The 12926-nt window shown below is 35.4% G+C and overlaps 1 protein-coding gene across 1 annotated transcript; it reads right to left on the bottom strand.

Moving 5' to 3' along the window:
• On the bottom strand, positions 1-11785 carry batf (basic leucine zipper transcription factor, ATF-like). Its single transcript, XM_058755053.1, has 3 exons — positions 11388-11785; positions 8809-8913; positions 1-918 (listed from the first exon to the last, which is right to left on the bottom strand). Exons 1-3 carry the CDS (start codon positions 11451-11453, stop codon positions 715-717), a joined length of 375 nt encoding a protein of 124 aa, XP_058611036.1. The 5' UTR covers positions 11454-11785; the 3' UTR covers positions 1-714.
• Between the last annotated feature and the right edge of the window lie 1141 nt (positions 11786-12926).

The following is a 12926-nucleotide window of genomic DNA, read 5'->3' as shown; positions in this document are numbered from 1 at the left end:
TTCATTAAAAGTGTCTGTGTATTTGACATGTTTTTATTTATTTTTTCCACAGGTGATCACAGAAGATCACAGATAAAAATTTTCCTTCCTCCACATTTGAGATATAGCCTATAGGCTAACGCAGTAGTTTGTAAAACTTTAGAATATCCCAAAGGGTTTAGAATAAAAATACTCTGCTAGAATTGTGTATAAAGTACATTCAGAATGTTTGACCAATTCAACATCTTAAATGAGTCATAATAGAAAAACATCCACACATAATATCTGTGAACAGGATAAACAATCAACATTATTTTTCTTAGAATCCAGTTATCTTATAAACATTTCACAGAAATAGAATAAAATAAATGATCGTATGAATCAGTACAGAGGTTTCTAATAAAATCTAAATTAAAAACATTCATTGTGTCATTGCCATGCACCTTCGCAAGTAGCCGACGTCTAACACTACAGATTCTTGCATTTTACAGACATGAGTTTTTGTTCAAGGAGCTGGGATTATTTACTTTAGACAAGAAAAAAACAAAAAATGATATTAAGATATCAGTGCCACAAAAATCGTTACATCTGGAGGATTTTGTTTTATTTCTCTGATATTCAGTAGATGATTGTAAGAATACTTCAAAGCCTTCTGATGACTCTTTTATGTGGTTCATGACTCAAACCAAAGTTCATTGACTGGATTCTGTGCGGAACTGTGGCGTCCTCTGCCGGTCAGAGAGGGTAGTGCGGCACGCTGATATGCTGGTGAAACGCGCCGTGGTGCGCGCCGAACAGCAGCTCCGTGGACGCACCGCTCAGGCCCGTGCACAGCGGCTCATGGTTGCTCAGGACCGTGGACAGGTATTTGGCCTCTTCTGTGAGTCTTTTCACCTCTTTCCTGAGTGCCGCGTTTTCCTTCTCCAAATTCTCACTCTCCTAGAGCACGAACAGAGAAGAAAATACATTTAATGAGCTTCAGAAGTCAGAAAGATTAAGATAATGCACATTTCCTGAAGAGTATCTACACTGTAAAAAAAATCTGTAAACATTTACAGTAAAAAAAGGCAGCTGTGGTTGGCAGAAGTTTACCGTAAAAAATACGGTAGCAAACATTTTAGGGTTTACGGATTTACCTTAAATTTACAATTAAAAACCGTTATTCATTAACTGATACAGGGCTCCACAGTGCGACCATTTCATTCGCATTTGCGACTGAAAACTACTGGGTGTGACTACGAAAAAATATTTAGGATCACCTGTGCGATTGACCCAATCAGCATATTTGTGTTTGTGCTGAGGGAGCTTCAAAGGTTTCTAATGTACTTATGTGTTTTTGCAGCATTGAGTAATGTATCAGACATATCCTCTCATTATAACAAAGTGTAGACAGAGTTTAAATAAGAGATTCACTGTGCAGTGTAGAGAGCTGCATTGATTATAGTGGAGTTTTGTGAGATTGCGATGAACTAAGGAGAGTGACAGCTTGCAAATGTAATATTGATTTAATACAACAGTTCATTAAACAAGAAGTTAATATTAAGTGACTTATATTGTCTGACTACAACACTATTGCCTTATTTTGCTCTATTTCGTCAACGAAAATAGTTTCAGACAAAGTCACAGCTGAGCCGCTGCGCATCTCCATTCAAACACAGCGGTTTATACCAACCTAGTGAAGTTCTGAAATCTGTTTTGTACCTTTGTAATATACACTGATAACCATCAAAATCAGGTAGTGATGAGAAAGTCACGATGAACCAAAGCTCTCCACAAGCAGCTTTTCCACATGCTGAGAAGGCCAATAATATATATATATATATATAGAAGTTGCACAATATCATTTACAAACACTAATCACCATCATGGTGACACACATGAAACTGAAATATGCAATGAACATTAATTTAACAACATTAGATGTAATATACAACCCTACTAAACATAACTGATAAGAAAAAAAACTAAGAAGAAACAGTTATTTCAAAGAAAAAAACATCAAATTTGAAATGCAACAAAGGGAATTCTGGGAACATCAATTTACAGTTTTTCACTGTAAATTATACATTCTTTTTCACTTCCAAAAACACTATTTTACCGTAAAAATACATGAAATGTCTATTACAGATGTCTTTTTCACCGTATATAGTAGGGAATTTTACTGTTAACCATTTAACAGGGTTTTACTGTACCAACTGTAGAACAGTTATTTACCGTTAAAATCACAATCCTTTTTTTTCATTAAACATTCTGCAGGACATGAATTTCAAGTTTCGTCCTCTAGAGGTCCTCACAGTTTTAAACTCCACAAAATAAGTAGCCTACAATAATCATGGATGGCATTAATTTCTACCTTGCTTGTGGGCTTTTCATAATCCTCAGTAATCCTGGTTAATAAGATTTCACGCAGTACATTTGATAACCGTTAACGTTCCTATTTACATATTTATAAGGTCAGTAACATTTATTGGTCAAATAGGCAAGTAGCCTAGTTTAATTATTCATGAGCTCTGTACAGTCACAGAATGGTTCACACGTTTCACACACCTTTATCTTTCAGAGACTGAAAGATAAATGGAAATATAAAATGTTATGACAAATATTTTCACAATTAGGTAAGTAGTTATTAATAAGTTAAGAACTGTTTGGTTTATGATTGGTCGTCTGTTGCTAAACAACTGATGTTGTAATGTTCTTCTTTATCTATTTATGAGGTCAATAATGCTGAATGGCCAAACAGGCACGAAACCTATTTTGATAACTGCATAATAATCCAATTGTGAAAATGTTTACTATAGCATTTTATTTTTTCTTTCAGAGAGAAGCTAAAACAAAACAAAGCGTGTGAAATTTTCTGTGATGGTACAGAGCCTATGAATAAATTATGAGGTAAGCACTGTTTGGTTTACAATTGGTTGTCTGTAGCCAATACATTTGTAAATATGTTATCGTTCTTATTTACAGATTTATGAGATTTTTTTTCAGACGCTGAAACAAAGCGTGCAAAATATTCAGTTTACTGTCAAAGCTTATAAATAATTAATGAAGTTGCTACTAATTGGTTGTCTATTGCTAAAGATCTCAACGGTTAACCTAAGGTTTGTCATAGTATGTAAAATATTTATAAAATGCTCAAAAGTCAATTCATTTTTATTTGTATTGCACTTTTCACAATGCATACCATTTCCAAACAGTTTAACAGAAAATAACACATCACAAACCCAAAGGAACCCCCCACTAAGATATAAAACAAATGAGGAAGAATCCAAGACTCAGCTGCATTGACCTCTGACTGGCACATATCAGCATAAATGTCCACAGGTGAAATTTTAACTAGCCACATGTCTAATAATAATGGTCTTGAAATAGATGAGAGCATGCATATGCTTATTGGGCATTATTTTTAGGAACTCTAGGGGGTCATGATGGTTCCCGCTCAGCGACGTCACCGACCTGTGTTCTGCAGCTCGACTAGCCGCTCCGCTGCCTTCCAGTCACTCTAGGGTAAAACCCCTCTGACAAGCGTCATTCAACTTTATCTGCCCACGGCCCATAGCGACACCTTACCAGAAATGACAGCTGAACACTCCCCCTTGACGGCCCACGTTTCTCAGGCAGGCCTCAGCTAAAAAACACAGCATGAGAAGACACTACAGGAAACGTGTCATACGGAGGGAAATTTCAGCTTCCTGTTTATCAAGCATAGCCGTGAAGAGCGAAACCACATACTACACTTAACAGAGAACAGTGAGTCTCCTTTACACAGCATGGGTACATGAGTTTCCTCTATAGCATATTAAACTTTAGACTTTTTGTTTGTCAGGAGTAGATTATCAATTTATTATTATTTCATATCTTTGGATTAGAATAATTAATCTTAAATTAGATTCAAATAATCTGTAATGTGGATGTGTAAAGTGCATTTACACGAGCACTGAAAAAAATTGTTGTAGAAACAATTTTCACTCAGAAATTGTTAGTAAATTTCACAATTAATCATAAAGAAATTGCAAGTAACACATTGAATTAAATGTGAAACTTTTAAGTAGAAAGACTGAAATAATATTTCTTGTTAAACATACTACAACAATATTTATTTAACTTCTTAATTGTTTTATTTATTACAAAAATATTTTTTTTTACAATGTGTAATAATGCAGCTCATTTGAAAAAAACTGAAAGTGTAAGAAAACCATATTTATTGACATTTTAAACAACTGGGGTTTTCCTTCACTTTTCTTGTTAAAATGCAAACAGATGTGCACAAAACATGCATACCATTGTTATTGTTAACTTTGTTAATTCAAATAAAGCCGAAATAAAATAAAATATAAATATTAGATTAAAAAAAACTAATATTGAATGTTGTCTTGGCATTCAAAAAAACAAACAAACATAAATAAATCTAATCTAGTCTAATCTAATCTAATAGAAATATTAAAAAATACAAATGACAAAACCACTAAACCACATTACTAAAACTAAGAGTATAAAAATAAAAGGCAATTCAAAATATTAATAAATACTATAATAATACCAGATGCACACATTACATAAGTCATGCTTCAGTCATGAGCTTTACTTGAAAAAAGTTCAGGTGTTTACACATCAGGATATTAAGCATTACGAGTGTAAACTTTCTCAATATTTATAACTGCTGATGTATGACCTATATGTGCATTTCTGAAAAATTGCAACCTCAAAATCGATGATATGTGGTTCCTGGTAAGTGGTATGTGCCTGTCGGGACAGCATCTCTCACTCTGCGTTTAACCGGTTGAGTTCAGGGGAACTCGCATGAGGTCAATGTGTGTGTGTGTGTGTGTGTTATCAGATCACGGATGCTGAGAACTGCAGCGGGGGCTGTCAGGACTGAGTCTGACAGCAGGTCAACTAGTTAATCAAACGTCTCTCTTCCTGAGAGAAAGCTGCTTATCAGTTTCCTTTGACATCTGTGCATTTTCTGTGAATCAGACCCGATCTCATTCTCAAGTATCCACTGAGTTGATTCACTCCAATGACTAGTATACACTCAGAAAAAAGGTTGACTACAAAGCTGTCAGAGAGGCAGTACACTAACAAAAGCCAAAAGGTAGCTTATTTACCTCTAAATGGTACATATTAGTACCTTAAAGTATAATTTGATTTTTAGAGTATGTGCACAGTCAAACGCACAGCCTTTCAAAGTTTACTCCATTTCATATCTTGCATGAAAGGAGTGCTCAACACATGCACACTGCAAAGATTCATCTTTTTTCAGTGTCTGATAAAAATGTCTTTGTACTTGAGCTGCGTGTATATCAGAGAAAAATCGAGCTGCGCACGTACAGTATATATGGAATGCCGAAGGGGCCAAAAGTCTTTAAATGGAATGCATGAAATTTGACTGCGTCAATACGCACTGTTCGTTGGCGTTAACATGCCAATTTTGAACGTGTTTCTTTTCTTTGTGTAGGCACGCAAATTGTGACTGTGTTAATGTGTCAGTTTTTGCCTTACAATGCACAGTTGTACTGTGTTTTACCAAAGTATACGCAGTTACATATTAGTAACTAAAGCAGGGCTCGGCAACTTTGGTCCTGCAGAGTTTGGCTCCAACCCTAATCAAACACACCAGCCTGTAGCTTTCTAGTGATCTTGAAGACATTGATTAGCTTGTTCATTTGTGTTTGATTAGGGTTGGAGCTACACTCTGCAGGACAGTGGCCCTCCAGTTGCCCAGTCCTGACCTAAAGTGTACGTATAAGTACCTTTTGAAATGGTACTGCCTCAGTTTTGTACTTTTTTTTAGAGTGTAGAAGCCTGTTGTATTTAAAGGTGTAGTTCACTCAAAACTTAAAATTCATCCCCATGTTGTTTCAAATCTGTTTGATTTTTCAGTGCAACACAAAAGGAGAAATTTTGGTCACATGCAACAGCCATAGCTGACTCCAAAAACGTAACAACATAAAAGTTGTGCATCATGGTCGAAACCTATAGACCTTAGTCAGGGTATGCCATATTTAATTTTTGACAGGAATGAAAACAAGGCTGTGAAAGATAAGAGTACAGTGCATTTAATGGATTGTACTGTTGTTTAATGACATACCGATAGTTCAGCGGATGAAATGTCTTTCCGAATATAACTTTTAGTAGACAAAAACTCCATAAAACAGTTTTGAAAGTTGTGAATTATGAAGATTACCTGATCTTGGAACTTGGCGGGGGGCAAAACACATTACCAAGAGTCAAGTCGACAGTCATAATTATTGACGTTAACACACAGGGAAAATGTGTACGCCTCGCAGATACAAAAATAACGTTTTATTATGTTTTGATTAAAAGATATTTAACATTAAACGTCAGCGAAACCCTAAGAATTCACAAAATTTTTTACAATAGTGCTCTCATTATAACGTTATGTATATGACAGTACACTGTAAAAAAAAAAAAAAAAAGTTGCGCAAACTTACAATTTTTTTTTTTTACCAGCTTCAGCAGATTTTTGAGTTTGCTCAACTTATTTCTGTGGGAGATTCTCAAATTTTTTGTTGCATAAACTTAAAATGACAAGTTGAGAAAACTCAAAAATCTGCTGAAGCTGGTTGCCTTAAAATTTTAAGTTGGCTCAACTTTTTTTTTTTTTACAGTGTAGTTATTAACGTTCTGCATTTGAGCTGCGCGCGCTGAAGATGACCAGTAGAGTGAAGCATTTGATAGCAGGTTTTTAATCAATGGGATTTAACTTGTATAGAATATAGAATACGGTTCGTTATTTATACAACATAACGTCAACATTACCATTTATAGGCTATCTGCACAAAATACCCGGAATGCACGTCATGAACGTGTCATGCGCGGCTCTGAATGAACTCCTTTTGTGGACGCGTTCTTCACGCAACAACGCGCAGTAACAAGGCAACTAAACTCTAAAAATTCACAGCGTTTTATTATAATATTGTTTCATTATAATGTTATGTATATGACAGTCCCAGTCATAGTTATTAATATTCTGCATTGTTGTTTGTACTGCTCGTGCTGCGTAGTAGCCTACTACAAGCGCTTTACTGCAGCGTAACTCAAATGCATCTTATACGAGATAAATAATATATACACAATATATATAGCCTAAACCGGCTGAAATATTTTGAAATCACTTATACCCTACCTGATCGAAAAAATCCAGTCTTTCACTCTGTCTTGTTAAAGATTTAAATCCTTGCCGCCAAGATGTTGGATTAAGTGAAACTTAAATCTATAGGGGTCATTGGATTTATTCATGCACGTTAAAAATATTTATCAAAAGCTTCTTTCTTTTCAGATTATTATTTACAACATTATCTTAATAGGCTGTATAATAACTTATTGGGAGAAAACCAGTAGTCCTATGTGAAATCAGACATTGAGCACCTCCATATAGCCAAAATGGCATGATCATAACACCTCTGCGAATATTCGACTGTGAGATTGGGAGTCGAATCAGGCTCCTCCTATCGAAGCATCGATTCGAAGCATCTCCTTCGACTATTTGGGGTCACCCCTACACCTGACTATGTATAAGTCTTTTGAAGCCAGTAACTGAAGTCTCAATGATTATCTCCTCTCAGCCGCAGCTTTCAAATCTCATATTTCCATATACTCATTTTCAAACCGTGTTTGATGTCTTACAGGTCTCATAATGGAACGTGACATGCAAAATTTGAATTTGCAGAAACATGAATGAAAATATCTTGTTTTGTGTTCCAGACAGTCACGCAGGTTTGGAACAACATGAACGCGAGTAAAGAACTTTAATTGTTGGTTGAACTAGGTTCTTTAATGGCATTGATGGTTCCATGAAGAACCTTTAACATCCATGGAGCCTTTAAAATGCACAAAAGGTTCTATAAAGTCAAAAAAAGTTCTTCAGATGATTAAAATGTTCTTCACACTGAGAAACAAATGCATCTTTTAAGATCTGTTCACATAAAGGGGAATCAAAAATGCGTCTTCTATGGCATTGCTGTGAAAACCCCTTTTTTGAACCTTCGTTTTTAGGAGTATTGGATCTATTCTTGTAGCTGATTTAAAGATGAGCAAAACTGCAGTGTCTCTATACTGTTGAGTCCCTGGAACAGCATGTGCAGTGATCAGAGGAGTGAAAGGACATGAGTAATACCAAAGGGAAACACCCATATAACACAGATGCTGAATGAAAGTGATAGAGGGTTTTGGCTTTGACTAAAAGCCAAATGAAATCCAAACGGTTTGACGACTGTTAGACAGGCGTGTGCCTGAAATGTACAAAGGACAGGAATTGAATGCACGAATGCAAAGCATCGCATTTTTGTAAGAATCAGTCATGCAGATTTGAGGACCGTTGTTGTTGTTTTCTTGATAAATTATCGAGAATTTACGAGGTGCACGGCCGCTTGATTCAGCTGAACGTTTCACCCACGCAATGTAATTAATGCCAGAATCTGAAGCAAACAAGACCAGAGCCACAACAAGTGTGAAGCACGACAGAAGCCGTGACGCATCACCACATGGTCAGTAAAGCTTCATGTAAATACAGTCAGAGTCGATCAGCATCACGCCTGTAACACAGCTGGACACAGTGATGCTGGACGCTCTTCTCTTCTTGGATTTAGCTTCATTTTATTCTCATGTTTCTTAAAATGTTTGCTTGTTTGGTTGTTTTTACTAAAAACGGATTATTTTGTCTTTCTAAACCGTTGTAGGGTCTGTCTGTACCTTCTGATTGTTCCAAAGTCACAGTTTGCAGCACTAAACAATGCAAGTTCGTGGTTAATGAGAACGTGATCGTGTATCAGGTGTGTTATGGATGATGTTTCTGGATGAAGTTCTCACCAGGTGCAGAGTGTCGGCTTTCTGAGTTTGTCTCATTCGGCTCTTCTGCGCCGCGATACGGTTCTTTTCTCTCCTCATCACCTTCCTTACGTCATCCGTTGAACCCTGAAAACCAGCACACACCAGTTCATGTGTATGGCAGCAAAAAACTTTCATGACAACATGAATGATATTTGCAATCCTTTTTATCAGAAATTCTCTCAGATCATGTCTTTTTGTCATTCCAGAACACTTTTCAGGAGGGTTTCTGACCAGGATGTAGAGGCTGAAGGTCAAGTTCATCCTCCAGAGCATCTCCACATATCCCGAGGTTAATGAATCATATACAATAAAACCAAGAGAACGTACATGTTTCTCCGTTATAATAATAAGCATAAGCATTATCAATAATAAACATAATAAGCATTTCATTTTTATATTTTCAGGTCATTTTAATTTTAGTAATTTTGTTTATATATATATATATATATATATATATATACACACACACACAAACACACACATACATACATAACACATTAGGGCTGTCAAAACAATTAATCGCATCCAAAATAAATGTTTGTGTTTACATAATATGTGTGTACTGTGTATATTTATCTGTATATATAAATATATACATATATATACATATATATATACACACACACACACATATATACGCATATATTGCATACACATATATATTATGTAAACACAAACTTTTATTTTGGATTTGATTAAAAAATAAACTACAAAACTACTCAAATAAAAACTACTATTTTATTTCTGTATTAATTATTTTTTATTTCTGTGTTTTAGTTTCAACTTATATTTATTTATCTACGTATTTTATGTTTTTTATTAAGTTTTTTTATGTTTATCTAATATTTATATTTTATTTCATTTCATTTCAGCTTCATTTCAATTACTGAAAATGATTTTAAAGCAAAGTTAGTTTTAGTTAATGACAACAACAACATTCTCCATTAAACGATTCAGCAGCAGAGATGTTTTTTTGTTATTCTAGTAGTTTAAAGAGCAATACTTTGGTTGAAAGCCTCCTCCATAACTGCATGTTTTTCATGTTGAGGCAGACAGGTGTGACATTTTCAAAGACAGAGGGCAATCTTTTCCCACAACCCCAGCAGCCCCTGAGCTCTGACGTCCTTTACTGAACCCACAAGAATCAGAGTCAGAGCGACTTTTTCCATATGACAAATTCCCCACAATAAGAGACCCTCCAGAGGTGTGTGAATGCCTATGACTAGCTCTGTTTCAGGTTAATTCAGGGAAACTTCTGCTGTCACACCCAGAAGTTCACAGCTGAGCTACTTCATGATAGATTCATCTATGAAGCATTTAGCAACAGTTTACAGACATTATGCACTTCTCTAGTATATGCAATGAATCAACTGGCATTTTGGTTATTTTTAGTAGATGTATGAAGTCAGTTCTCCTGAATTTCAATGTGCTATGAACATCACAATTCTTCATTTTGAACCTATATATATATATATATATATATATATAAACGCTTATAACACTTGAAAAGTGTCTTTCTTCAAAATAAATGGAACTTGTTTTGTTATTTTCCTAATGCATTGACATTCATGTGTGGCTTAAGTGTCCAAACAGTCTTTGTGGCCACTGCTTGTAGATGCATGATGCATTTGAAGAAACTGAAGGAGGACTTGTACAGTTGCTACGTCTGAATCATGCTCTCTCAGTGATAAACATCTCTCTCGTCCGGTGAGGTTGGAGAGGATGTAGTGGCCGTTGAAGTCAGATCACCTTCTGCTCGTATAGCCTCGTGCCATCTTAACGGCAGTTTCACAATCACTAACGTTTGTTAAACTCTCTCACAGCATGATGCTGTGTGCAGCTCTATAGTTAGAGTCAGTTACTCAATGCTAAAGCTGATTACCTTCATAAATATTGAAATAGCATGTGAACGGTTCAGTCTAGTGGTTAAAATCACCACCAGCCTTATGACTTCCTCTCAGCAGAATCATAATCGTTCACATGTGTTCATACTACAGAGTGACATTCACACATCGCTCACAGACAGTACTGGAAATGCATGTGGAATCTACAAGAAAATAAGTGGATTTAGGTGTTTAGATGTCATTCATATTTAACTTAATGTTGATTTTGTATGTTATATTCCATCTGGTTAGGTGCATGTTGCATCATGTGTTTCAACATCGATTAATTGAATTCAATTAAATTTAATATAAATAAAGAAGCATGCATGAAGAATATATGCATACATATATATATATATATATATATATAACATTTATATTTCATTCATTATTTTAATACAAAATCTAAAAATAAAACAAATAAATACAACTGTATTTTATATTTCTTATATATATAATTTACATTATAGAATATAATATTAAAATATTATAAAATATATATATTCATTTTTGATCTCTTTTATTGTATTTTGAATTAATGTATTAAATTTGAAACACATTTATTTATATTATTTATCATTATAATAATGTAAATAAAGTAATGTTTTAAATGCATTTGCAGGAGGTTGGTGAAGTGTGCATGTGTGTTTGCATGGTGCTGGTTGAGTCTCTTACCTGTTTATTGCCCGGTGAGGGGGATTTGGTGTAGCTGGTGTCGTTATTGTCAGAGCCCTGAGCCATGCCACTTCAGTCCCTGTGAAACCTTTGACCTCCTTCAGCGTCTGTTTTCCGCCGGTGTCTTTCTCTCAGCCTGTTTAACTATCTATCTGTCTGTCTCTGTCTGTCTCAGGCTATGTGAGACTGCATGTGTTCAGAAGAGCGATGTGAACTGATCGCGGTCCACTGAAGAATGAGTAGAGACTGCAATACTCGCACTCTTTCTTTCTTGCTCGGCTTCACTCCCTCTCTCTCTCTCTCGCCCTGCCTAATTAGCGATGTGTGATGTGGTCGTAGATAGAAAACCTCTACTGCACTAGACTGGAAGTCACATGCTTCCTGGAAACTTTGCATAAAGATTCTTATTCGCAGCAGAGCTGATGAACCTTCACAAACAGGACAGACAGACGGATGGAGTATCACATCGTCTCCACTAGCACTGTGCACCAAAAAGTGTTTATAAACTTAAGCAACACTTGAAAATATCTGCACGTCATTGCATTAGATAAGAAAATAGGAAATAAAGTTCCATTAACTTTAAACAAAGCATACCTGTTCACAAAAAGAAACTGGTTGGGTTTTAAATGATAATACAATAGATATATTGCTGAAAATGAAGATAAAACATATTGTGTGACTTTGTGTTGGTGAAACATTATTGGAACTGGAGAGAAATAACTTTTAATACATCCACTAAAAATCACCAAAACATGAACTGATTAAAAGTGACATATAATTATAAATAGTCATTTATATAAGTAGAAATATAATTTTTATAATTATAAGCTATAAGTTTAATTATAAATAATATTTATGTAATATAATATATACATTTACATTTTATCACTTAGCAGACGCTTTAAGGCCCGTTCACACCAAGCACGATAACTATAAAGATAACAATAAGCAGACAAGCATGCGCTTAGAATAAACAGATGATATCATTCACTGGTGTGGACACTAATATCTTTAACTTTATAGTTATTTTTAAAGTTATCGTTCTTGGTGTGAACGGGGCTTTACAAATGAGGAGAACTATAGAAACAATCAGACCAACGAGAGAGCAACAGTATACAAGTGCTGTGACAAGTCTCAGTTAGTCTATCACAGTACACATAGCTTGGGTTTTTTATTTAGAATAGAATAGAATAGAATAGATTAAGTAATTGCTAGTATTAATTGGTCATCTACTGTCGAAAAAGATGTCTTTAGACGTTTTTTGAAAATGGCTAAAGACACAGCTGCTCGAACTGAGATAGGCAGGTCATTCCACCAGCTGGGAACAGTCCAGGAAAAGGTCCATGAGAGTGATTTTGTATCTCTTTGGGATGGCACCACAAGGCATCGTTCACTAGCAGAACACAATTAGTGCGTTTAGGTATATTGGTGCAGCGCCGTTGTTGTCTTGTAGGCAAACATCAGTACCTTGAATTTGATGCGAGCGGCTATTGGCAGCCAGTGTAAACTAATGAAGAGAGGTGTAACGTGAGCTTTTTT

The sequence above is a fragment of the Onychostoma macrolepis genome, chromosome 20 (genome assembly GCF_012432095.1).
Source record: "Onychostoma macrolepis isolate SWU-2019 chromosome 20, ASM1243209v1, whole genome shotgun sequence".
NCBI classification, from domain to species: Eukaryota; Metazoa; Chordata; class Actinopteri; order Cypriniformes; family Cyprinidae; genus Onychostoma; species Onychostoma macrolepis.
The sequence above is the reverse complement of the archived record's forward strand: the minus strand, read 5'-3'. Positions and strand labels throughout refer to the sequence as shown.

Excerpts from the sequence above, each read along its gene's own strand:
- batf (XM_058755053.1), bottom strand. The coding sequence starts at position 11,453 with ATGGCTCAGGGCTCTGACAATAACGACACCAGCTACACCAAATCCCCC. Across the intron at positions 8,914-11,387 it reads CCTCACCGGGCAATAAACAG|GGTTCAACGGATGACGTAAG; the intron begins GTAAGAGACTCA and ends GCTGGTTTTCAG. Across the intron at positions 919-8,808 it reads AAGCCGACACTCTGCACCTG|GAGAGTGAGAATTTGGAGAA; the intron begins GTGAGAACTTCA and ends TTCGTGCTCTAG.